The sequence below is a fragment of the Panthera tigris genome, chromosome A1 (assembly GCF_018350195.1).
Source record: "Panthera tigris isolate Pti1 chromosome A1, P.tigris_Pti1_mat1.1, whole genome shotgun sequence".
Classification (NCBI taxonomy): Eukaryota; Metazoa; Chordata; class Mammalia; order Carnivora; family Felidae; genus Panthera; species Panthera tigris.
This window is the reverse complement of record NC_056660.1, coordinates 140910249-140937919: the sequence shown is the minus strand read 5'-3', so window position 1 is coordinate 140937919 and position 27671 is coordinate 140910249. Positions and strand designations below refer to the sequence as shown.

General features: G+C 37.0%; 1 protein-coding gene across 8 annotated transcripts in view; it reads left to right on the top strand.

Annotated features, from left to right (window-relative positions):
* The window catches only part of WDR41 (WD repeat domain 41), a 196225-nt gene that overhangs the window by 15802 nt on the left and 152752 nt on the right, over positions 1-27671 (top strand). For 7 of the 8 annotated variants that reach the window (XM_042988889.1, XM_042988913.1, XM_042988908.1 and 4 more), the window contains one exon: positions 84-193. In XM_042988889.1, coding sequence (XP_042844823.1) covers positions 84-193 — 110 coding nt within the window. Of the gene's footprint in view, positions 1-79; positions 194-27671 lie in introns of all 8 variants that reach the window. The other variant, XM_042988916.1, reaches the window with a different exon arrangement.

The following is a 27671-nucleotide window of genomic DNA, read 5'->3' as shown; positions in this document are numbered from 1 at the left end:
GAGTCCATTTTTACTATGTAATATCCTGATTTGAAGCTTCCTTCTGCCTTCCCTATGGTAATCCTGTTGTTTCCTCTAGACAGGCAGTCCTCATCCTCCTGGCCCCAAATTTCTGCTGCTTCAGGGACATCTGGAACTGGGGTCAGGGCTTGGGAGAAGTAACAGCTGGACATGCTGCCCATGCATCTCTCAGGTAAATGGGGTGAGGGAGAGAGGGAAAATGGAGGCTTCATTGGGTATAATATAGGAAAGTCTGACCTGGAACATAGGGATAGGTTGAGACAACGAAATCTAAGTTTTGGGAGAATCACCCATGGGACTTTATCTCTTAACTTATGTGTGTATTGATGATTAGTTCAACTATTTCCTGGCCTGAATGCATGGCACCTGACACTTATTAGATGGTAAGAAATATTTGTTGAATAAATGATACTGAGGTGGTAATAAGGTAAAAATACAATATTTTACTTTAGGTATTGGAAAAGTGAAAGAGAAGTCAAGTAATTTACAGTGTAAAAGTGAAAAAAAATTCTATTGATGTGAACTTCTTATCTGATCATCATGAACAACGAAGCAAATATATGTCACATCAAATACTTTCAAATGATATTTGAGTTTTCTTTGGTAACAGTAGTAAATTCCATGAGATACTAGGTAGGTTGTATCAAGGTAGGAAGGAAAGTCACTGGTTATCTAATATTATTGCTGGTCAAATCATTCACACAACTTACAGACCTTGTGGTCATATAGCATCAGCTTAGACATCTTCAAGATATAGGAAACTCACCACCTGATGAGGAATCTCATTTCTTCAAATACATTCTTTTTTTTAATTTTAAAGTTTATTTATTTTTTTTGAGATAGAGTGCAAGTAGGAGGAGGGGCAGAGAGAGAGGGAGAGAGAGAATCCCAAGCAGGCTCCTCAGTGCAGAGCCCAGTGTGGGGCTTGAATCCATGAACTGTGAGATCATGCCTTGAGTTGAAACCAAGAGTCAGAAGCTTAACCAACTGAGCCACTCAGGCACCCCTCTTCTAATACATTCTTATATTACACTGAAGCCATCGCTCCTCTGTCTTAGCCTTGATGTCCTACAAAACAAGTCTACCTCCTTTATTATTACCTTGACATATCTTCCCATGTATAAAGACAGCTTTCTTATTTTTCTTCCTTTCCTAAAATCTATGAAAAGATAAGAGGCTATGATCAGAGATGCTAGAGTTTCCCAAGTTATCAAAAAAACATGTTTAATCATCTTTATTAAATAGAAGACAGATTTTAAGTTGCATGGGGTGGGGTGTCTTTATTTTTCCTAACCCACACAGATAAAACAGATTATTTTTTTAAATCAATATGTCTCAGTCTCTAGGGATGGGGTTTAAGAATCTCATTTTGAAGTTTGAGAACCACTGTTCCAGTCACTGAAGCTGTCCAGGTGAATTAAGTGTAATTGATGCTAATCTCAGGAATGGGTCTCACCTAGAAAGCAGTGTTGAGCGTTTGTTTGTTTGTTTGTTTTTGTTTTAGTTTAATTTAATTTTTTCTTTTTAAAATTTTATTTAAATTCTAGTTAGTTAACATACAGTACAATATTGGTTTTAGGAGTAGAATTCAGTGATTCATCACTTGCATACAGCACCCAGTGCTTATCATAACAAGTGTCTTCCTTAGTACCTATCACTCAACTAGCCCATCCCCCACCCACCTCCCTCCATCAACCCTCAGTTTGTTGTCTGTCTTTAAGGGTAATGTTGAGCCTTTCTGACCTCTCAGCTAACAGCCTTGGAATGGCCTCAAGTCTTTTACTGACTAAATGTTAACATTGACACCTATTAACTCTCATTTACAAACTTTCTTTCCCTCTTTCTCTTAGTCATAGATTTCTCAATTTTATTTGTTTATTAATGTTTATTTATTTTTGAAAGGGAGAGAGAGAGGGTGCATGAGCAAGTGGGGGAGGGGCAGAGAGAGAGGGAGACAGAGAATCCAGGTTCTGTGCTGAGAGCAGAGAACCCGAGGCAGGTCTCGAACCCATGAACCATGAGATCATGACATGGGCTGAAGTTGGATGCTTAACTGACTGAGCCACCCAGGCATTCCAGATTTCTCAGTTTTAGTTAGACCTTCCCCCGACAGTGCACAGGTTGAGTTCTTTTCAGTCTCCTTATCCTTAGCCCTCTAGGTTGCTGCCAATGTAGGATAGTTACCTATTCCCCAAATTCAAGTTTTCTGAGATTATTTCTATGCTTAGACCTTTATATTTCATTGCTCTTCAACCTTAATTTATTTTCTAAAGCTTTATGTATATGAATGAAATCCACTTATAATTCCTTCCTCCATCTGATTATTTTTCTTTGGTTTATGATACCTTCTAATCCTCATGCATGTGCCTATTTAATTTTTTGTGACCAAAAAAATAGATGGTATTTTGTATTCTTTCACTGTGTATTTTCCATATTGGGGTATGTTTTCATATATGTAGTTTTAATGTCTATAGGATTATCTTAGAGCCTTTTGCGATACTAGTGTTACCTGTTTGTTGTAAATACTATTAAATATAAATACATATTTATTCATTCAAAATATATTTGAATCTGATTCCATAACCCCATCACTCAGTTAAATACTAAGATTTGATGTATGAATGTGTGTGTTTGTAGATGAGAGCAAGAGAGAGACATAGAGACACAGAGAATGAAACCTGTGTGAAAACACAAGAAAGTTACTTATAGCTACGTCCTGCAATATGGTAACCACTAGCCACATGTGCCTGTTTAAGTTAAATAAAATTAAAAGTTCAGTTCCTCAGTCACAATAGCCACATTTTAAGTGCTCAAAACCCACATGTGATTAGTGGCTACTGTGTTGAGTGTCATTACAGAAAGTTTTATTAGACAGTGCTAACTTACAGCATTCTAGGCTAGGGTGGTAGAGAATCAGATTGCTCTGCTCCTTGCTGAATTCCATGGGACTTCTGTGCTACAGTACAGAGTGAATTGAACAATATAAGCTGACAGTGAGTACTCCCCAAAGGCCTTTGAAGAAGTGCATGTACGTAAGAACTTACCTAGCCATGGGATTTCAGTCTAGATTTCAAAGTAAACTTTTTAAAAATGAGGTTAAGGGGAACTGAGCAAGGTGATTTTAATTACCAAAGGTACAGAATGGGTGAGATGTATAGTTCAGGTCTACTATTTCTGTACTTGCTATATATCCCTAGTTGAATCCATATTTCAGTGATTTTCTCTGTCAATGGTAACCAAAGAATGCTTTTTATATAAGATTTTTAATTTGATCTGTATGTGCATTTGGGGCTGTTCCTTGACTATTTAGAGTGGGTATATGACAGCTGTGGTGAGGAGTAAAAGAGAAGAGCATTGTGATTTGAGATAGACGCATGTCTGTGCACACACACACATACACACAGTTATGTCATAGCTGTTTACGGAAAACAACTGTCTTACCACTTAGAGCTTGTCTGGTTCCTGATTTGAAATTAGGCATACTTTCTCCGCAGGACATCCTCAGTTCCCAGCAGATCTCAAAAATGGTTATATATCAAAACCCTGTGGACCTGGTCAAATGTGCTGTTACATTAATTATAATGCAGAATGTGGTTGTGGATTCTGTATGCAGATATGCATAGAAAGCCTGCAGATGTGCACAAAGGAAAAGCTGTTGAAAAGGCTTGAATACATTGCACTGGTGCCAGGCATATTTATCACAGGCTAGTTACTGAGAATGCTATTGGATTTATTTAATGACTTAGTGTCAAGTATATCATGAAAGAGATTCAGCTCAGCTAGTAGGGGAAAAATATGTGTGTATTTAGTTCCTCCTGCCGCTTCACCTCGTCCAAAGCCCCCAGACAGAGTGGGCTTATAAAATTTTTTGAAGTTTAAGATGGTGACTTAAATGTAATCATTGAGTGTTTCTTTGGGGACTTAAAATAATTCTAAAATTGAAACTTACTTAAAAATGATCACCTTGTATCTTTGTTGCCGGTAATATTGGAAAGTCACAAACTTCATCATAGATTCGGTTTGTAGGATTGATTATGAGAGGGTATTATTGTAGCCATTAATTTTTTTTAATGATAAAAAATTGCAAACATATGCAAATATAGAAAAAATAGTACAATGAACTCATGTATAAAGCAGCCATATCTAATAATTTTAAGATTTCTGTTTCATTTTCTTTATTCATTATTTTTTTCATCTTTTTTCTCTGAGTCTGTTAAAGTGAATCTCAGACATTGTACATATTTCTATATGTACCTTTAAAAATATGAATAAATATTCTATTCATACCCTCCAACAATTAATTTTTTTGGTATAATCTAATCCATAATCAAATTTCTTTGACTATTTCAAAATATCTTTTTAGAGTTACTTAGAATCTTGTTCAAAAAAGTTTTGCACATTAGATTTGTCTCTTTTGGCTTTTAAAGAACAATTCAGTAATATTTAGTGAACTTAAAAGAGTTGGTCATAGTCCAGTTTTTTTTTCATTATAGTCGGTTTTTTGTGGTGTGTTTTAAAATTTTTTTTAATGTTTATTTATTTTTGAGAGAGAGGGGCAGAGCATGAGTAGGGGAGGGGCAGAGAGGTAGGTAGACATAGAATCTGAACCAGGCTCTAGGCTCTGAGCTGTCAGCCCAGACCCTGATGCAGGGCTCAAACTCACAAACTGTGAGACCATGACCTAAGCCAAAGCTGGACACTTAGTCAACTGAGTGACCCAGGTGCTCCTGTTTTTTTTTTTTTTAATGTTTATTTTTGAGAGAGAGGGCATGAATGGGGGAGGGACAGAGAGGGGGACAGAGGATCTGAAGTGAGCTTTGCGCAGACAGCATGAGCCTCATGTGGGGCTCAAACTCATGAACTGTGAGATTGTGACCTGAGCTGAAGTTGGGTGCTCAACTGATTGAGCCACCCAGGTGCCCCATCATAATCCAGTTTTATTTATTTATTGATTGATTGATTGATTGATTGATTGTCATAATCCAGTTCAAGCTTTTCAACACTCCCCCCAAATTTCTTCAAACACATTTACAGTCAATCCTTGCTTCTGCCTCCAGCCCCTAGAAACCACTGATCTACTTTTTTGTATAAATTTTCCTTTTCTGAATATTTCATATCTTAAGTCTTAAAATCTGTAGTAGTGTCCTCCTCCCTTCTTTTCTCCCCCTTCCATTCACTTAACTGGTCTGTAGAAACCCCTGCATTCTAGATTTGTTTGCTTGCTTCTTTCTAGAGTCATGTTATTTGTTCCTTTACTCCTCTTATCCTTCCATATTTCTTGTAAATAGAATTTAGCTCCAGAGCAGCATTATCCAGTAAAACTTGTGCAGTGATGGAAATGTGTATCTGCACTGTTGTTCTGTACCTGTGCTGTCTAATGGCTACATGTGGCTTTTGAGTACTTGTGATCGAGAAACTGAATTTTTAATTTTACTTTTTAAATTTAAATAGCTACATGTGGCTACTGGCTATCATATTAGTGCACTGTAGAGGCTTTTAATCAGATTTAGGTCCAACATTTTTGGGCATGAATATTTCATAGGTTGTGCTGTATGCTTCATATTTGATCATATCAGGAAGCACACAGTGTTTGCTTGTCTTCATTTCAGTGATGCAGTGATCAACCAGGGGGTTCAAGTTGTTACAGCCCGATCTCCATTGTACAGTTTCCTATCACCACTTTAGCTAATGGTTTCATACATTTATGAATATTGTGTGAAGCATTTGCTTCACTAGGGCTTGCAAAATTATGATTTTCTCATTCTGTCATTCCTTCCATGTTGATTAGGTAGAATTCTTTAGTAAATAACTTTATTTCATCACCTAGAGCTATTTGATTATCCTAAAATACATTTTGTATGTGAAAGGCAGGAAAAATGTTTAATTTTTCCATTTTAACTGCAAATCTTCAGAATAAGTAATGTGTGCCCTAGTTATTTCCAGTAGTGTTTAATGAAGAGCTTTTTAAAGAAGTTTATTTGTTTGAGAGTGAGAGAGTATGTACACGAGTGTGTGCACAAGCGAGAGCAGAGAAAGAGGGACAGAGAATCCCAAGCAGGCTCCATGCTGTCAGCGCAGAGCCTGATGTGGGGTTTAGTCTCAGGAACCAAACTGCAATATCATGACCTGCGCCAAAATCAAGAGTCAGACGCTTAATTGGCTGAGCCACCTAGGCGCCAGGAAGAGATTTTTTTTTTTTAAGGTGTCATTTTACACTTGAGGTTTATATATTTGGTGTATTTTACTCAGTTGTATTTAGATATTTTTTGATGCTCTAAATATTCTATCTTTGGCCACTTGGAGCTCTTTGTGTTGGCTCATATGTCCTTTTATGTTTTAAATTTTTAAAAATGTTTTTATTTATTTTTGAGAGAGAGAGAGAGAGAGCGCGAGCGCACAAGCAGGGGAGGGGCAGAGAGAGAGGGAGACACAGAATCCGAAGCAGGCTCCAGGCTCTGAGCTGTCAGCCCAGAACCCAACACCGGGCTTGAACCTACAAACTGCAAGATCATGACCTGAGCCGAAGTTGGATGCTTAACTGACTAAGGCACCCAGGCATCCTGCTCATGTGTCTTTTGATTAAAACCATGAAGAATACTAATCATTAGGGAAATGCAAATCAAAATCACCTCAGACCCATCAGGATGGCTACGATCAAAAACCAAAACAAAACAGAAAATAGCAAGTGTTGGCAAGGATGTGGAAAACTTGGAACCCTTGTGTGGTATTGGTGGGAAAGTAAATTGTTGCAATTGCTATGGAAGATGGAGGGTGTTTCCTCAAAAAATTAAAAATTAAAAATTACCATATGATCCAGCAGTTCCTCTTCTGAATATATACCCAATGGAATTGAAAGCAGGGACTTGAAGAGGTATTTGTATACCCATGTTTATAGTAGCATTAATTGCAGTAGCCAAAAGATGGATGAATGAATAAACAAAATGCTATATATACATACAACAAAATATTATTTGACTTTAAAAAAGAAGGAAATTCTGATACATGCTACAACTTGGGAGAACATTGAGGACATCATGCTAAGTGAAATAAGCCAGTTGCACAAGGACAAATAATGTGATTTCACTCATATGAGATGCCTAAAGTAGTCAATTTCATAGAGACAGAAAGTAGGCGCATAGTTGCTAGGGCTTTGGGGAGAATGGGAGTTATTGTTTAATGGGTATTGAGTTTTAGTTTTACAAGATAAAAAGAGTTCTGTGTGTGGATGGTAGTGATGATTGTACAACAATGTGAATATATGTAATACCACTGATTTATACAGTTAAAAATGGTTAAGATGGTAAATTTGTTATGTACATTTTACCACAATTTGCTTAAAAAGCAGTTTCTTGAAGTCTTCTACGGGCAAAAGCCTAATTGGGTATGCATTTAAGTGAAAATGGAAGGAGTGGAATTGGAGAATCTAGATATAGGCATTTTTTTGAAAAGTTAAAATATATACAAAATCAGCAAAAAGTGTATTTACTTGTTTATTTTTTACACCCAGTGTGGGGCTTGAACTCATGACCCCAAGAGCAAGAGTTGCATACTTCACGACTGAGCCACCCAGGTGCCCTTTTTCTTTGTTTTTTGTTTTTTTTGTGTTTGTGTTTTTTTTCTTTAGTAAGAACAAAAGTATTTAAAAACCCATTTATATGCTACTTAAAAACCAAGCATTGTTATTTTTGTGTATTTTCCTCACATGTGTGTATATTATTATTTTTTAAATCAACGTTATGTTTTATTTATTTATTTTGAGAGAGCACAAGTGTGCACGTGTGTGAGTGGGGGAGGGGCAGAGAGAGAGGGAGTCACTGTGCTGTCACTGCAGAGCCCGACATGGGACTTGATCTCAGGAATCAGGAGATCATGACCTGAGCCAAGATTAAGAGTTGGACACTTAACCTGCTGAATCAGCCAGGTGTTCTGTGTGTGTATTATTAAAGAAATTTATATACTTAAAAAAATCCACTGGGAAAATCTGCCCCCCCCCCCACCTCAGTATCCTGTAATACTTTAAACACATTTAAACCAAACTTATCTTGGAATGTCAGATCTAGAAGAGTCATATAGAACATCTGGTTTAATCTCATTTTTAAGAAAAGGACATGGAGCCAGGAGGTTGTGTTTGTTCAGTGTGAAGTGGCTAAATGGTGATAGAGCTTGCAGACCACCTGTCCTATGTGAAGTCCTTATCACTGCACCATAGATGTTTCTAATATCCCTCTTGAAAACTGGTTCTACCTCTTGGTTTCCATATATTTGTCAGTGTCATAGTCATTGCTACAGTTGCCAGGGACTATATGGGGGTAATAATCATTAATCCCTATTCTCCTCTTTTCTTCTGTTTCCTACCTAATAAATAAAGTCCTGTGGAAATTTTCTTTGAAGTATTTATCACACTCCTGTTTTCTCATTTTTAGTGATGCTGGAATCAGTGGGGTCAAGTGGTGACAGCCTCACTTTCATTATTTAGTTCACTATTAACTTTTTATAAAACAGTTTCATCCATTGATGAATATTGCTCTACTCCTAATTCAGAGCCTTATTTTTTCTTGCTTGCCTTTTTGTGCTTTTTTGTTTTCTCTCCATGTCTACTACTGCTTGGTTTTTCTCCTTATATAACTTTCTGATCCTCCTTCTGTCTTACTCAAAACCTTTTTTTTTTAAGAAAAAACCTTTTATTGTTTTAATTTTATTTTTTATCTTTTAAAATTTACATCCAAATTAGCACATAGTGCAACAATGATTTCAGGAGTAGATTCCTTAGTGCCCCTTACCCATTTAGCCCATCCTCCCTCCCACAACCCCTCAGTAACCCTCAGTTTGTTCTCTATATTTATGAGTCTCTTCTGTTTTGTCCCCCTCCCTTTTTTTATATTATTTTTTTCCCTTCCCTTATGTTCATCTGTTTTGTCTCTTAAAGTCCTCATATGAGTGAAGTCATATGATGTTTGTCTTTCTCTGACTAATTTCACTTAGCGTAATACCCTCCAGTTCCATCCACGTAGTTGCAAATGGCAAGATTTCATTCTTTTTGATTGCCAAGTAATATTCCATTGTATATATATAGCACATCTTCTTAAGCCATTCATCCATCGATGGACATTAGGGCTCTTTCCATACTTTGGCTGTTATTGATAGTGCTGTTATAATCATGGGGGTGCAGGTGTCCCTTCAAAATAGCACACCTATATCCCGTGGATAAATGCCTAGTAGTGCAATTGCTGGGTCGTAGGGGAGTTCTAGTTTTAGTTTTTTTGAGGAACCTCCATACTGTTTTCCAGAGTGGCTGCACCAGCTTGCATTTCCATCAAAACTGTTTTCATAGCCCAGCAGAAGTCTGTGGCCCATGAACTTATTTTTTGCAACCAGAAAAGTATTTTTTCTTTAATTCGAATGGTTTTAGACATGACATAGTTTCACTTCATCCTGCATGACTTTCTATTGCTTTCTTTTTATAATTAAAAAATTTTTTTTGGAGAGAGAGAATGAGAGAGCAAGAGAGCAGGGGAGGAGTAGAGAGAGAGAGAGAATCTAAAGCAGGCTCCATGCCTGGCACGGGCCTGATGCGGGGCTCAATGTCGTGACCATGAGATCATGACCTGAGCCAAAATCAAGAGTCAGATGTCAATGGACTGAGTCACCCAGGTGCCCCTCTGTTGGTTTTCTCTAGCTCACTTCTCAAGTACTACTCATTTGTACTTGCTACTTGTTCCTGTAGCCATTTTTAGTTTGCCAATCTTCCTGATATTTAGCATGGTCTTCAGCGCCCTGAATAATGGCTGCCCTCTGTATTTCCAACATTATTTCTTACTACTCCTCTACAGGAAACTTTAATCCATTTTCTTATGCTTTTGCTCCCTTTCTCCTCTCTTACCCTTATCCAAATGCTTTGAAAATGAACTCATCTCACACTGTGACCAGTTTCTAGCCTTGTGTGTGGAATTAATGGATGAGTGAGTTTTTCTGGCACTAGTTGGGCTCTTGAAATCTTTGTCTTCAGGGAGCTCAGACTGTGGGAGACTGTGGGAGACACTGGTATGTAACAAGCTAATTTTAATAGTAATTTTAAAAAGTCATTTGTGAAGAGTGATGAATTTTGCTTAGGAGGGCAAGAGTGGTAAATTTCGCCTGGGAAAGCCACATTTAACTTTCCCTGGCTTCTCCAAATCATTGACTTCTTTCTTTGTTCTCTGACCATACCATTCATTAACACGTATTTTTTAGTTTTCTACATCTATAAAACTAGATTACGATCTCCTTGAGAAAAGTGATCATATTTGAATTTTTTACTTCTGTATCCTCCCCTGCCCATAATAGGTACTCAGATTTTTGTTCAGAGTATATATCAGTGAAAGTTTTAATGACAAGAAACAGAGAACTATCTTGCTGTTTTAAGCAAAAAGGATGCATTGTGAAGATAATGGAGAATCACATGGGGCACCTCGGTGGCTCTGTCAGTTGAGCATCCAACTTGGGCTCAGATCATGATCTCACGGTTCGTGGGTGTGAGCCCTGTGTCCGGCTCCATGCTGGCAGCTCAGAGGCTCAAACCTGCTTTGGACTCTGTGTCTCCAGCTCTCTCTGCCCCTCCCCTGCTCACTCTCTCTATCTCTCTCAAAAATAAACAAACATAAAAAAAAAAACTAAAAAAAAATAAAAAAAGATAATGGAGAATCACAGAAATGACAGGAAGCGAGAGGAGCAGGCTTGGAAAGTGAGCAGGAACCAAAAGGGCCCCAGAGTGTAGGCAGCTATAAAAGTCTGGCCAGCTAGTTGCTTTCATCTCTGGATACTTCCATCTTTACTGCGTTCCTCCCTAAATCAATCTTAATTCAAACTTTGACATTGGATTATTCTTCTTCTAAACTTTAGAGTTCTAAGCAGCTCTACCTTTCAGAGAGTAGAGAAAGGAGGGAATTGTCCCCTTTGGCCCCTCAGAACAAAGCGTGTCACAAGACTATACAAAATAGGTTCTCCCAAGTAGGAAAAGGATTTGATGCTGGAAAACTCCCACCCAACATGTTCCTAGTCCCAGAGAGGTGGTGAAAAGCCAACTGCAATTATCCATTGCTAATAAATGAAGAATGCATGTAATCTTTGCCTTGGGAAATTTGGAAAGAGAGTATGGTAGAGAAGTGAGTTATGGTGAGGATTTTTGGGCATGTGGGGTAGGAAGAAAGATGAGTGGTGAGGACTTTGAGGATAGACAATGGTAAGAAACAGTTAAGAGTATGTGCTAACACAGGGGAAAGAGAAAGTTTGGTAGGATGAGGTTCCCAAGGATAGTCTCCATCATTTTACTTAGGGCTGGTTCTAGTCAGTAGCTGTCTTTGGTGGGTCATCCATGAAGTGAAAGTTGGCTCATCCAGTTGGTGAGGCTAGATTTGAAATGTTTTTCAACACATAATATATCCAAATGCTTAAAAATTAAAACCTAAGAGGATCTAGTAAAAAGCCTTCCTCCCACCCAACCCTGCCCCCATATATCAAAATTCTCCTTCTTAACAGGTGGTCATTAGTTTCCCATATATGCTAGAGATTTTTAAAGTGCATTATAAACAAATGTAGATTATATATTTTCCTCCCTTTTATAAACAAATGGTAACATTTTGTTACACTGTTCTATACATTTGTGGTTTTTTTGGTGTTAAGTTGTGTAAGTTCTTTATGTATTTTGGATGCTAACCCTTTATCTGATATGTCATTTGCAGATATCTTCTCCCATTCATTAGGTTGTCTTCTGGTTTGGTTGATTTTTTTTCCTTCACTGTTTAGACGCATTTTATTTTGATGTAATCTCAGTAGTTTATTTTTGCTTTTATTTCCATTGCTTCAGGAGATATATCCAGAAAAATGTTGCTATAACCTTATATTAGTGTTGTTGTTTCTTTTTAATTACCAAGTGCCAAAGTCCTTTTTTAATCCTTCACCTCTCCTCACATTATGGAACCCTGTGTTTTGGAAAATTTTCACTATCATATAGAATTTATTAAATAAATAATTTTCTCATTTGGAAAATCAGTCAAGGATATCTATCTATCTGTCTAGCTAGTGATGTATCTGACAGTAAGAGAGCTTCTGATTAGCAAGAGATAACCACTGTTAACTGCATAGAGTAGACATAATTCCTACTAAGAGCCAATAAATTTATGTTTTAGTTAACCTCATTAAGGGAACAGCTTTTACTCTTTTTAGAAATAGTAGTAATAGCTTGAGGTTGCTCATTACTGCATTTACACATCCCTAAATGTCTAGAGACTCTAGGTTTGAAATTACTATGCAGTTTCTTTTTCAGGAACACCTGATCTAAATATTAACCAAATGTTTTGAGAACCTGAACTTCTGGCTTGCTTAAAATCATAGTAATTCCAAAGCCTAAGGACAGGCTTTGGCATTTTGTTTCAGCCCTCATCAGCAGCTTTGGCATTGAACCATAATGGTCTGTACAAATCTAGTTGGACCTTTTGGAAAAGAAGAAAATTACATCAGACTGGACTCTTCCTATTGTTCATGCCAGGAAACTTAACCCAAACTTACTTAGGAAAAAGGGAATTTATTGACTAACATAATTCCAGAGACCAGTTTGGCTTTAGGCATTACTTGATGGGAGCTCAAGCATTGTTCACAAACCTAGTTCTTCTGTATCTCTCAGCTCTAACATTGCAATTTCAGGATGAACTCATTACATTCTCAGGCAGATTCTTCCCTGTGGTTCTCGGCTGGTTAAAGAAACTCCTGTCTGCATCTTTCAAGGTTTAGGTCCAGTGGGAAAGAGAGAGGCTCTTCTTTCCAGGATACCTAGCAAGAATTTGAGTCTCATTGGCTTTGACAGAAATATATGGTCATCTCACACAAGTGACTGTGCTTGGGAAATGATGCACTGATTGTTTAGGCCGAGGCCCGTAATTCTAGGTGTGAAGCTCCTTCTAAATGTACGGACTGAGAACTGGGGCCGGGCATTTTGCAGAGGCAAGTTGGAATAAAGTTATCAGAGGAAGGACGTACACACTAGCATTTATCCTGCATTTGTCATTTCCTGTTTGCTAGGCACTGTGCTAGATACTTCAACAAATGTGGTTTCATTAAATTTCATTCTTACAATGTCTCTGTGAGATAGTTATTTTTCTGTCTTCTTTATGGTTAAGAAGATTATCTCAGGTGAAGTCATTGCCCAGTTTTTTTATCAGTGGTAATTTCTAGAACCAGGATTCTAGGACAAGTCTTTCTGTATCAAATTGCAGTGCATTTCTCACCACTGTCTGTCTGGTGTTCAAAAAAATAACTGTAAGCAGTAGCTGCTGCATCACTGGAAAATGACAGTAGTCTCTCTGATTACTTTGAAGATTGAAACACTCATTTGGATGTGTTTGTAAAATGATGAATTGTATTATTTTTAGTTTTTCCTTGTGTAGACCCATATGGGCTGCACTCATTCATCTAATAAATACTTGTTGAGTACCTGTTTTGAGTCAGATAGTGTTCTAGGAATTGAGGATAAAGTAGTGAACAAAACAAGTATCCTATCTCACGGAGCTTACGTTCTGGTGTATACAACGAGGTATATACTATGAGATTAGGTGATTTTGAGGCTTCCCTTTTAATTTAGATTACTGAAGGAGCTTCAACCCTCACACATTTTCTGGGTCAGGCAGATCCATGAAATTTCATTCATAGTTTGTATAGTATTGACTCATAAAACTGCTCATTGAGACCGAACTGATATGAGGGTCAGAAGCAAGATTGAAGAATGAAGTAACTACCTAAAATCAGTCAAGCTATAAAGAAAGCCAAATGACTTAAACATTCATTTATGTTCAAAATGTCTTTTCCTCATTTTTCTGGTTTATTTTTAGAAAGCGTTTGTTTCTCTTATTCCAACCACTGCCTTCCCTCCATACACGCAATATGTTAGATTGTTTAGAGCAGTGATTCTCAAAAGGTAGCCTTCAGATATCTGGGGTCCCCTTTAAGAGCTTTAGGAGATTAAAACCATTTTCATTATAAGACTAAGATGTGATTAACCTTTTTCACTGTGCTGACATTTGGTGTGATGGTACAAAAACAATGATGGATAAAACTGCTCATGTTTAGAGTGAATCAATACAATGACACCAAACTGTTCTAGTTGTCTGGGTATTCTTTAAAAAAAAAAAAAAAAAGTTTCACTTAATAACATTTAAAGGTTTTTTTTTTTTTTTTTTTTTTTTTAATGTTTATTTACTTTTTGAGACAGAGCATGAGCAGGGGAGGGGCAGAGAGAGGGACATACAGAACCCGAAGCAGGCTCCAGGCTCTGAGCTGTCAGCAAAGAGCCTGGGCTTGAACTCATGAATCATGAGATCATGACCTGTGCTGAAGTTGGATGCTTAACTGACTGAGCCATTCAGGCGCCCCTCACTTAACATTTTAGATGAACAGCTAAGAACATTTTGATCGGTAAAAAATTGATTTTATTAAATATTAGCTCTGTAAAAGATTTTTTTTTTAGGATCTGGGTGAGGAAATAGGAACCATGCATAAAGCACTTTTGCCTGCATATCAAAGTGTGGAGTGGTTCTTGAAAGAAAAGGACTTGGGTGATTGCATTGTGAGGTGACCTAGCTGCTTTTTTCATGAAATACTATTTTTACTTGAGAGAACAAATGACAAAGTAGCTATTCAGAGTTGAGTATGTGGCAGACATTTTCTCAAAGATGAACAGCGATCTTTCAAGAAAAACAAACTGATAGTGTTTATTGCCATTGATAAACATTCAGCCTCTCAAGTGAAAACTAGATAGTATTTGGAAAACTTCTATTAGCCACGGTGAACTTGATAGTGTCCCAATATTTAAAAACTTTTCTGATGAGATTTGTGGTTAATTGCTGAACATGATTTTTAAATATTAGATAATGAATTGTGTCAGCATTGGAAAGATCTACATAATTCTGTAAAATAATATTTTTCAAATCACCAATGCATGATGGTACTAAATCGTGCAAGTTAGATCTAAAGTGTAAGATTAACCAATATATTTTTAATATAAGAAAGTATGAAAATTTCATTGATATGGTTTCAGATTCCATATTGCAACTAAATTACAATCGTTTGATACATTTTGGTTTTTTATCCAAGAAGAATATCCCCAATTATCCAAAACATCTGTGAAAATAACCTCTTTTCCAACTACATACCTGTCTGGGGCTGGATTTTCTTTATATACTTTAGTCAAAATAACGTATCATGATAAATTGAAGGCGGGCTTATGTATGAGAATTCAGCTGTCTTCTGTTAATACCATCTTCTCATTAATTTTTTAAGGGGGGAGAATACATTTATTTTTAATAAGCTATGTTATAGTAACTGGTAATGGGTTTATTTTTATGTTAAAATAACTATTAATTTTTTTAGTTTTAGTTTCTAATAATACAACTACTGAAATAATCTATTAAAAAAACTCTTTGAGGGGCGCCTGGGTGGCGCAGTCGGTTGAGCGTCCGACTTCAGCCAGGTCACGATCTCACGGTCCGTGAGTTCGAGCCCCGCGTCGGGCTCTGGGCTGATGGCTCAGAGCCTGGAGCCTGTTTCCGATTCTGTGTCTCCCTCTTTCTCTGTCCCTCCCCCGTTCATGCTCTGTCTCTCTCTGTCCCAAAAATAAATAAAAAAATTTATAAAAAAAAAAAAACAAAAAAACTCTTTGAGGTCCTCAGTAATTTTTATGAGACCAAGAAGATTTGAGAACTCAAATGTTGAGAACTGCTGCCTTAAAGGGCTGTTTTTTCCTTCTAAGGATCACAAGGTTGTATCTCAGTTCTCTGCTTTTTCTGCATAGTGAGCCTAACTGAAGAGTTCCCCACAGAAGTAAAATTTTATCAGAGAATCCAGTTAGGTGGTAGATTTTACAGACGTCTCTCTAATTACCAAAGTTTAATTTCTAATAATTGAATTATTAGAATACAAATTATTGGAGCTTTTTATTAAAATTAGGATTTCATTTCAGGATGAGGCTGAAGTCTGTCTGGATAGGGAGCAAAATGTAGGGCCACGAAATATCTCTGGTATGCACTCCAGCTGATGACCCTTGCCTCTAGAGCTCCTCATGTCTTTGCCATGTGAAGTTATCATTTTATCTTGAGCCCAGTTAGGCCCTTTCCTCAAGTCACTGGTGCCAGAATCAGTACCTTAAAGTAGGAGACTCCTTCATATTCCCTGGCAGGTAGCAGAAGAGTGGGCAACCATAGCTGAAAGATACATGGTCTCGGTTTAAACTGTGAATGCTCTTTCCCATTGAAATATGATACCATTTGTGGCTAGCTTCTATGACAAAGGTACATGTGGATGGAATAGGTATCTGTGGGCTTGTCTGGAAGGCTTAGGTGCCCTGAGTTCCAAATCAGATGTTTAGGATTTAACCTTTTCATTGTTGGAACTGCTTCTACTTTTTAAACTATTGTACATTTTGGGGCGCCTGGGTGGCTCAGTCGGTTAAGCATCCGACTTCGGCTCAGGTCACGATCTCGCAGTCCGGGAGTTCGAGCCCCACGTCGGGCTCTGTGCTGACCGCTCAGAGCCTGGAGCCTGTTTCAGATTCTGTGTCACCCTCTCTCTCTGACCCTCCCCCGTTCATGCTCTGTCTCTCTGTGTCTCAAAAAGAAATAAACGTTAAAAAAAAAAAATTTAAACTATTGTACATTTTAAATCAGGATAAATAATATATTCATATAAGGACAGGTAGAATTAAAGATGGTCTTACAGTACCATGTGAAATGGAGTAATTTTGCTCTTTATAAGGCTGAATGATGGAATTTGAACCATATGCTATCAAATTAAGCCCACAGGCAATATGTAAAAACACAACAGGGTTATTGATCAAGAAACGCCTGAATCCCCAAATTTTATAAAATGGCATCATATTTCTCTGGGCTGCTGGCATTCAAAGAAAAAAATAAACATTCCACAAAATTGTCTATTTTCTAGTTAAACTAATGTCCTATAACTGTATCTGAAAAGCTAAGTTGTAATTTTGAGGACACCATGGATGAAAGAGAAAAAAAATTACTACCACTAGTAACAGATGTGAAATTACATTAGATAAATATAATCATTAGTTTCAGTCTCACCCTGGTTAATTTGTTTGTGGAAATGTGCAACCCATTATTCATTAGATAATTTTTCACACATTGATTAGAAAGCCATGTCGAATTGTGACCCTGCACATTTGGGTTTACCTATCTTGCAATGAAGTATACCGCTTACAATAGTGGAAATGGGGGACAAAATGTTTATCTCAAGCTGATTTTGTGCCAATAAATAAAGTAAATCAATAGCCAGTGAAGTGTGAACAACATTTCTCTGCTGTATAATATGGTTTTGGGGGCAATTTGACATGCTACAAGGGGAAACAAGGGTCTTGAACAGAAAGGTAATAAAAGCAAATCATGCTGGTAACTGTTATTGAAGTCCTGTATTTTTCGATACTTGGGCAGCTTTAAGATGTGAAAAATAATGCACATAAAATTATAAAAATATTGAGGCAACTTTCCCCCATATTTATAAACATTCTTTCTTATAGCTGAACTTGATTTTATTGGTCATGCATTCTATACCTGTGACAAATCTTTTCTATTTTCTATTTGATCTTATTTAGTGCACAAATTCATATAACTTTAATATATTTATAGCAAATACAACACAAAGATCTTAAATTTCAAATAGACTTTATTAGCACTCAATAAGACCTCATCTGAATTTTACTTTTCAGTATTCAGATAACTACTTACAGTAATCAAAACGCTCTCAAATTAAAGAATATTTTCTTTGCCCTGCAAAAAGCTTCAAAGAGAATCCCTCATTTTATCATCTTATACCTTTCTTACCATTCCAAGCACTACAGAACCATAGGAAAATGACTCTCTTTTCCAATTCTCTGAGGAATAATGATATAAATGCATTTATAAAGTGTATATTCTTGCCAGTTTGAACCTCCAATGTTGTCTTTTAAATTAAGATGAAAGTAACACATTTTTCCATATAATGCAGGCTGCATTCGAGTAATTAATGGTTAATTAAAATCAGTTTTTTTCCTCTGTGGGTCAGACAGTGAAAGGCTACACTATGTTACCATAGAAAGGAGTAGAATAGGCTGTTAGGCTTCTAGAAGAAGCATTTTTGGCCCTCTTCGTCTAAAATAAAATCTTAGCCAGGGAATCCTGCAGCTTCAAAGGAGACATGGTTACTTGTGTCACAGAAATTGTGTTTTGCTGCACAGGAATGTTACTTGCTTGGCAGATTGTGTGTACTGTTAGAATTTCAAAAAATCATTGGTATTTTAATAATGGGTGCTAACATGTAGTATATTTATTTATAGTCAGTGACTTGCTTCATGTGAAGAGTCCTTCAGTGACATATACATATGGCTTATTTTGAGATCACCTACTCTCCACCTTTTTTATTTGAACAGGGCTTCAGTCTAGTATAGATTAATTTTAAAATCTAGATTTAAGCATATTAATAATATATTAGTAATAGATGGATCTAGAGGGTATAATGCTAAGTGAAATAAGTCAGAGAAAAACAAATACCATATGATTTCACTCATAGGTAGGATTTAGGAAACAAAACAAATAAAGAAAAAAAGAGAAAAACCAAAAATAGAGTCTTAAATACAGAGAACAAATTGGTGATTGACAGAGGAGATGTAGGTGGAGGGATGGGTGAAATAGGTGGAGGGGATTAAGCGTACACTTATCGTGATGAGCATGGAGTGTTATGTAGAATTGCTGAATCACTGTACTGTACACCCGAAACTAATATAACACTATATATAAATTTCACTGGAATTAAAAAAAATAATGTTTTAGTAATAAAAGATTCTGGGAAATAAAATTTCCCGTTTGAATGTGAAACTAGCAGAGAAGTATAAGTACTTGTGAGAGCTGATAGAATAGACCATGGTTGAGATAGAATGAGCATTACATTGGGAATCAGATCTGTATTCTACTTAATGCTGTGTCAGTTAAGACCTGTAACTTTTCTGGTTTTGGTAGACTGGGTGAGCTCTAAGTCTTTTCTAGCTTTAATATTCATTGCATATAATGCTTTTATAAAATAACATCATACTATACAGTGATGAATAAACTGTGATTCTGATCGTAGTCTACATTTAGTGTAAACATTTTTCTATGTCATTACATATTTTTTACATCACTCATAGTGGACACATTTATAAGGGCTGTATCAAATCTATTATATAGGTTAGTCATTCATAGCTATCATCATATCTTTCTTATAATGCTGTCTTAGTTTATTATTTGGTCTCACTTTTTCTGCTCTTGCCCCTATATTGTCTATAATCTTCATGAGATAATTTATTTTCCTTTTAATGGCTATAAGATGCAACATTGTCCTGATCAAAACTCTTCAACCAACCAGTCTTAGAATAAAATCCAAAATCATTACATGGCCTATAGGGCACTGTGTAATCTAGCACCTGCCTACCTCTAGGACCTTATTTCTATGGTCTACTTCATTTTCCACTGTTCTGTTAGCTGTTCTCCAATTCTCTAGGCATGTCCCAATCTCGGGGCCTTTGTTCTTGGTGTTTCCTCTACCTGGGACACTCTTGTTTCTGATACTTGCATAATTTGTTCTTTTATTCGTTCAGATTTCTGCTTAAAGGACACCTCCTCAGATAGTTCTCTGGGTATCTTATCTAAAATAACATCCCTCTACCATTAACTATTCTTTTGCTGTATTTTTTTCTCATAACCCTCATTACTACCTGACATTATGTTATATATATATCTTTTGAAAAATTTTATGTCATCAATGCATAAACTACATTGATGACATAAAATTTTTCAAAAGATATATATATATAACATAATGTCAGGTAGTAGGGCTGCATCTGCTTTTTTTTTTAATTGTTACATCCCTAGCACACACACAAAAAACTATGGTTACCTTATAGAAGGCACTTGAAAAATACTTGTTGAATGACTTGCGTCTTTGTTCACTGTCTTTCTGTTACAACTGTAGTTAGGATGAGGAAAGTTATTTTGTCGGTTATCTTTGTTGGTAAAAACATCTTGATTAGCATCTACACATGGAATGTGTGGCTGTGAGGAAATGGGTTGAAAGAAAAAGACAAAGACTTAGATAAAGTAACTTTAAAAAAGTGAATAGAAATTTATGGATAGAAGAGAGGAAAATGAAGAGGATAAGGGGATGAGTGTGGAGAGAGAGGATCAAACTATAAGGGAGAAGGCTAAAACATGAGTAGGCAAAAATGACAGAGATTTTCAATAGAACGAGGGCATTTCATATTGATATTTTAGTAATTTGGCAGTAAAAGCCTTCTTTCCCATTAACTCCTGCATCTCTGTAGCATAAAGCTACCTGATGTCATTGGCCGTTTCTAAAAAATTTTTTGTTAATGTTTATTTATTTTTGAGAGAGAGAGGGAGAGAGACAGAGGGCAAGTGGAGGAGGGGCAGAGAGAGAGGGAGACACAGAAACTGAAGCAGGCTCAGGGCTCTGAGCTGTCAGCACAGAGCCCGATGCAGGGCTCGAACCCACGAACTGTGAGATCATGATCTGAGCCAAAGTCTGGTGCTTAACCAACTGAGCCACCCAGGCGCCCCGTGACAGTTTTTTATTGGGGTAAATCCAGAAAAGCCACATCTTATGTTTGAGTTAAAACCCAGGGGTGATAAAGGAACAGTTTGTACATGGAGAATGAGTATTGAACAGAAATCAAAATGAAGCCAGAAGTTACAGGGAGGTCACTGGTTTGCTCACTGGAAGTAGGAAGAGGAATTAAGTAGATCTCATCTAGCTCGCAAGCCTGAGTTATAGGCTCAGGCCTATATTTACAACACAGTGGTAAATATCTTTGTAGTTATTTTTTTTAATGTGTATTTATATTTGAGAGAGAGACAGACAGACAGAGCATGAGTGGGAGATGGGCAGAGAGGGAGGGGAACACAGAATCTGAAGCAGGCTCCAGACTCTTAGCTGTCAGCATAGCTCCAGATCATGACCTGAGCTGAAGTCAGACGCTTAACATGAGCCACCCAGGCACCCCTGTAGTTAATTCTTTGTACCATGACCATGATTTCCTTAGGATAAATTTCTAAAACTGGAATCACTGAATCAAAATGTTTTTGCTTTTCTTTCTTTTTTTTTTTTTTTTTTTTTGCGCGAGAGAGAGAGCAAGCACGTGAGTAGAGGAGAAGGACAGAAGGAGAGAGAAAGAAAATCTCGAGCAGGCTCCATGCTTAGTGTGAAGCCTAATGCAGGGCTCAATCTCACGACCCTGGGATCATACTCTGAGCCCAAATTAAGAGTCAGATGCTCAACAAACTGAGCCACCAAGGCGACCTCTTATTTTTTGTATGTGTTGACATTCTTAAGGCTTTTGATATGTGATCATATTGCCTTCCGGAAAAATGGTACCAACTTAAAATCTAAAATGTTTTATAAAAGCAAAAGTTATTAAAAGAAATATCAAATTGCTTCTCGACCTTTTTGCTGAGATCAACTGTAAGAGAAACCTCAATATTATAGGCCTACTAGGCTGGCTTTCATAAAAAGATGGAAAATAAGTGTTGGCGAGGGTGTAGAGTAATTGGAGCGCTCACCTCTTACAGCTGAGAATGTAAATCGGTATAGCTGCTTTGGAAGATAGTTTGGCAGTTCATCAAAAAGCTAAACATAGAGTTACCATATGACCCCAGCAATCCCACTCTAAGTTATATACCCAAGAGAGTAGGATAAAAACAAACATCCACATAAAAAATTAAGCACACATGTTCATGACAGCATTATTTATAGTAGCCAAAAAGTAGAAACAAACCAAATGTGCCCATTATACATGAATGAGCCTTAAATACAATACCCAAGTAAAAGAAACCAGTCACAAAAGCCTGCATATTGTATGATTACATTTGTGAAATGTTCAGAATGGGCGTATCTGTAGAAACAGAAAGTAGATTAGTGGTTGCTTAGGGCTGGGGTTGGGGAGGATGAAGAGTGACAGTAATGAGTATGGGGTTTCTTTATGGGGGATGAAAGTATTTTAAAATTAGATTGTAGTGATGGTGGCACAACTCTGTGAATATGTGAAAAAATATTAACATACACCTTATTTTTTCAATTTTTGAGTTTTGATATTTTTAATTTTTTAATTTTTGAGTAAAGTGAGCACACAATATTACATGAGTTTCAGGTGTACAACAGAGTGATTCAACAAGTTTATACATTATGCTGTGTTCACAACAAAGGGAACCTTTGGTCCCCATGCATTGTTATTATGATATTATTTACTATATTCCTTATGCTGTGCTTTTTATTCCTGTGATTTATTCATTCTGTAAGTAGAAGCCCACTATCTCCCATTATCCTTCACCCGTTTTGCCCAACCTCACACCGTTTTTCCTGTTTGGCAACCAACACTTTGTTCTCTGTATTTATAGGTCTGACTCTGCTTTTTGTTTATTTATTTATTTTAGATTCCACTTATTTTTCTGCTTTAATTTATAATTTGATATTAATATTGTTACCCTTGATTTTAATTTGAAAATATGCCTGAAATGTATTTGAAAATATATATTTGAAAAAATTTCTATATTTCTTTGTCTTTTGTATAGTGTATCTTTTACAAAGAGACCATAATTTACTTTTTGGATAATTTTTTTGTTTGATTTTTCTTTCTTTATTTTTCATCATCATAAGTGTACTTTTTAATCCTCATCCCCTATTTCCCCAATCCCCCAACCCACCCCCCTCTGGTAACCATCAGTTTGTCCTCTATGGTTAAGAGTCTGTTTCTTGGTCTGCCTCTCTATCTCTCTTTTTTTTCCTCTGCTGGTTTGTTTTGTTTATTAAATTCCACATATGAGTGAGATCATATTGTACCTGTCTTTCTCTAACTGACTTACTTCCCTTAGCATTATGCTCTCTAGCTCCATCCATGTTGTTGCAAATAACAAGATTTCATTCTTCTTTTCTGGCTGAATAATATTCCATAGTGTGTGTGTGTGTGTGTGTGTGTGTGTGTGTGTGTGTGTGTGTGTATGTGTATACCACATCTTCCTTATCCATTTGTCTATTGATGGACATTTAGGTCTCTTCCCTCTTGACTATTATAAATAACACTGCAATAAACATAGGGCACATTATATCTTTTCAAATTAGTGTTTTTGTTTTCTTTGTACAAATACCCAATAGTGGATTCCTGGATTCCATGGTATTTCTATTTTTAATTTTTGGAGGAAGCCTCTATACTGTTTTTCATGTTGGCTGTACCAATTTATGTTCCCGCCAATAGCGCACAAGGATTCCTTTTTCTCCACAGCCTTGCAAACACTTTTATTTCTTTCCATTTTGATTTTAGTTATTGCTGAAAGGTGTAAGGTGATATCTCATTGTGGTTTTGATTTGTATTTCCTTCAAAATTAGTGATGTTGATCACCTTTTCATGTTTGTTGGCCATCAGTGTCTTCTTGGAAAAATGTCTATTCAGGTCCTCTGCCCATTTGAAAATCAGATTATTTGGTTATTTTATGTGCAGTTGTATAATTTTATAGAGTTTGGATATTAACCCCTTATTAGGTACATCATTTGTAAATATATTCTCCAATTCAGTAGGTTGCCTTTTTGTTTTGTTGATGATTTCCTTTGCGGTGCAGAGGCTTTTCCTGCAGATGTAGTCCCAGTGGTTTAATTCTCCTTTTGTTTCCCTTGCCGTAGGAGACATATCTAGAAAAATGTTCCTATAGCCAATGTCAAAGAATTTACCCTCTTGTTCTCTTCTAGGATTTTTATGGTTTCAGGTCTCATATTTAGGTCTTTAATCCATTTTCAGTTTATTTTTGTGTATGGTATTGAAAGGGTCCAGTTTCATTCTTTTGCGTGTAGCTCTTCGTTTCCCCTGCACCATTTGCTGAAGGGATTGTCTTTTTCCCATTTTATACTCTTGCTTCCTTTGTCATAGGTAGATCGGTCATTTAATTGTGGGTTTATGTCTGTGTTTTCTATTCTGTTCCATTGTTCTATGTATCTGTTTTTGTGACAGTACCATAGTATTTTGATTACTACAGCTTTGTAGTATATCTTGAAATCTGGAATTGTGATACCTCCAGCTTTGCTTTTCTTACTCAAGATTTCTTTGGTTATTTGGAGTCTTCTGTGGTTCCATACAGATTGTAGGATTGTTTTAGTTGTCTAGAACAAATGCAGTTGGTATTTTGATAGTGATTGACTCAATCTGTAGATTGCTTTGGGTAATGTGGGCATTTTAACAATACTCATTCTTCCAATCCATGTGCATGGAATATCTTTCATTTGTTTGTATCATCTTCATTTTCTTTCAAGTGCCTTATGTTTTCCAAAATATAGGTCTTTCACCTCTTTGGTTAAGTTTATTCTTAGGTATTTCATTCCTTTTGGTGTTAGTTTAAATCGTGTTTTTTTCTCAATTTCTCTTTCTGATGCTTCATTATTACTGGATAGAAATGCTACCAATTTCTGGCTATTAATTTTGTATCCTGCAACTTTACTGAATTCATTTTTTTATTTCAAGCAGTTTTTTGATGGGGTCTTTAGGATTTTCTATCTATAGTATCATGTTGTCTGTAAATAGTGACAGTTTTACTTCTTTTTTACCGGTATGGATGTCTTTTCTTTCTCTTTCTTTCTTTCTTTCTTTCTTTCTTTCTTTCTTTCTCTCTCTTTGTTTCTTTCTTTATTTTCTTTTTCTTTCTTTCTTTTTCTTTTTCTTTTTTGTCTGATTATTGTGGCTAGGACTTGCAGTGCTGTGTTGAATAATGGTGACAGGAGTGGTCATTATTGTCTTTTTCCTGACCTTAGAAGAGAAGTTTTAAGATTTTCACCACTGGGTGTGATGTTAGCTGTGAGTATTTTATATATGGCCTTTATTATGTTAAAGTATGTTCCCTTTAAACCCCCTTTGTTGAGCGTTTTTATCACGAATGGATGTTGGTCTTGTCAGATGCTTTTTCTGCATCTATTGAGATGATTATATAATTTTTATCCTTAGTTTTGTTCATGTGGTGTATCATATTGATTGATTTGTGAATAGTGAACCATCCTTGCGGCCCCAGAATAAATCCCACTTGATTGTGGTAAATTAATTAATTAATTATAAATGTTTTAATTTATTTTGAGAGAGAGAGATTAATTATAAATGTTTCATTTATTTTGAGAGAGAGAGAGAGACAGCAAGCAAGCAGGGGAGGGGCAGAGAGAGAGGGAGAGAGAGAATCCCAAGCAGTTTCCGAGCTATCAGTGCACATCCTGATGTGGGGCTCGAACTCACAAACCATCAGATCATGACCTGAGCTGAAATCAAGACTCAGATGCTTAAGTGACGGAGCCACCCGGGTGCCCCTAAATGATCCTTTTTTAAGTATATTGTTGATAGAGGGAGCTAAGATGGTGGTATAGTAGGAGAACCCTGGGCTTATCTTGTCTCTCAAACACAACTAGATAACTGTCAAATCATTCTTAATATCTCAGAAATCAACCTGAAGACTGACAGGACTAACTCTGCAACTAAAAGGAGAGAAGAAGCCACATTGAAGAAGGTAGGAAGTACAGAGATGTGATTTAGGGGGAGAAACAGATAGCAGATGTTGCAGAGAGGTCGGAGCCCTGGTCATTGAGAAAGGTGAGAGAAAGAGAGGAGCACACAGGGAAATGCACAAGGAGAACATTTCCCCAAATCCTTTGGCTGGGAAGACGAGAGGGGCTGGTTTTCATAAGTTGTTGGAATTAGTGGAGTATAGAGACTGCAGTTTCAAAGATCTGTGGCTTGGCTGGGATAGAGCCCTGGGGGTGCTTCCCTGCTCCTGGAGAAGAGTCAGGCAAACACCCTGGGGCAGATGGTATGGAAAGAGTGATCTGAAGAGCACCTGGGGCACACAAAGGGATATTATTTGTTCTTCTTGGAGAGTGTCCCTGAGAGGTAGCATTCACAGAGATGCCTCTCCAGGGACAAAAGAGCTGGCTGGGTCTGTTTCCCTCCTCTGCCCGTCAGCATAAATACAGAGCCACCCACCATCAGTAGTACAGTGCCAACACTGGGTACCTAATCTGCTTACATCAGGTCCCACACCCCTGCTCTGTGGCAGAACTGCCCTTCACAGTTAAGTTTGCCTCAGTCCCAGTGCTGCAGGTCCTTTCCCCTGAATGAAGACCAGCAGAAACCACTGCCCACACCAAGTTCCCCAACCAGAGAGTTCTGCAGGGCTTCACTTCTAGTGGAAGCAGTATCAGGTCTAATTTAACAAGCAGACCAGAACATACCTAGTTAAAATTTGCTATATTCTGGTCACACACCCGACACTGCCCACTGCAGGCAAGGAGAGCCTCTGCAGATGACTGGCCTGAAAATATAGCACCTGAAACACAATAGCACAGTGCACGCAGCACACACCCACAGGCACTCCCTGAAGCACTAGGCCTCAGACACTATGTGACCTGTTCTTTGAAAAGCCATTTTTCTCAGAAGCATGGAAGAAACATAATGGGCTTTTCTAACACAGAAAAGGAGATAGAGACTTAGACAAAATGAGAAGAGAGAGGAATTCATCCCAAATGAAAGAACAAGATAAGCTCAGAGATCTAAGTGAAACAGATATAAGTAACATGCCTGACGGAGAATTTAAAGCCCCAATCATAAGGATACTTGCTGGGCTTGAAAAAAGAATGGAAGGCTTCAGGTAGGCCCTTACTACAGAGATAAAAGAATTAAGAAACAATCAGTCAAAAATGAAAAATGCAATAACTGAGATTCAAAACAGACTTGCTGTGACAAACAGGATGAAAGAAGCAGAGGAGTGAATAATTTAGAAGATAAAATACTGGAAAATAATGAAGCTGAACAAAAGAGAGAAGAATTACAGAACATGAGAATAGACTTAGGGAACTTAGTAATTCCATCAAACATAATAAAATTCATATTATAGGAGTCCCAGAAGACAGACAGAAAAGGGGGCAGAAAATTCGTTTGAGGAAATAATAGCTGAAAACTTCCCTAATCTGGAGAAGTAATCAGACCTCCAGATCCAGGAGGCACAGAGAATTCCTGTCAAAATCAACAAAAGCAGACCAACACCAAGACATACTGTAATTAAAATTTTAAAATCAAGTGATTAAAAAAAAAATCTTAAAAGCAGCAAGACAAAAGAATTCCCTAACTTAGAAGGGAAGACCCATAAGGCTAACTACAGATCTCTCAATAGAAACTTAAGAAGTCAGAGGGGGTGGCATGATAATCTGCAGTCAAGAATACTCTATTCAGCAAGGCTACCATTCAGAATAGAAGGAGAGAGAGAGAGAGTTTGCCAAACAAACAAAAACTAAAGGTGTTCGTGACCACTAAACCAGCCCTGCAAGAAATATTAAAGAAATTTCACTCAGAATTCCTTTGCATGAAAAGGAAAGACCAAAAGTGACAAAGACAAGGAAGAAATAGAGAAAATCTCCAGAAACAATGACAAAACTAGTAATAAAATGGCAATATATACATATCTATCAATAATTACTCTGAAGTAAGTGGAGTAAACGCTCCACTCAAAAGGCATAGGATGACAGAATGGATAACAAAACAAGGCCCATCTATATGCTGCTTATATAAGAGA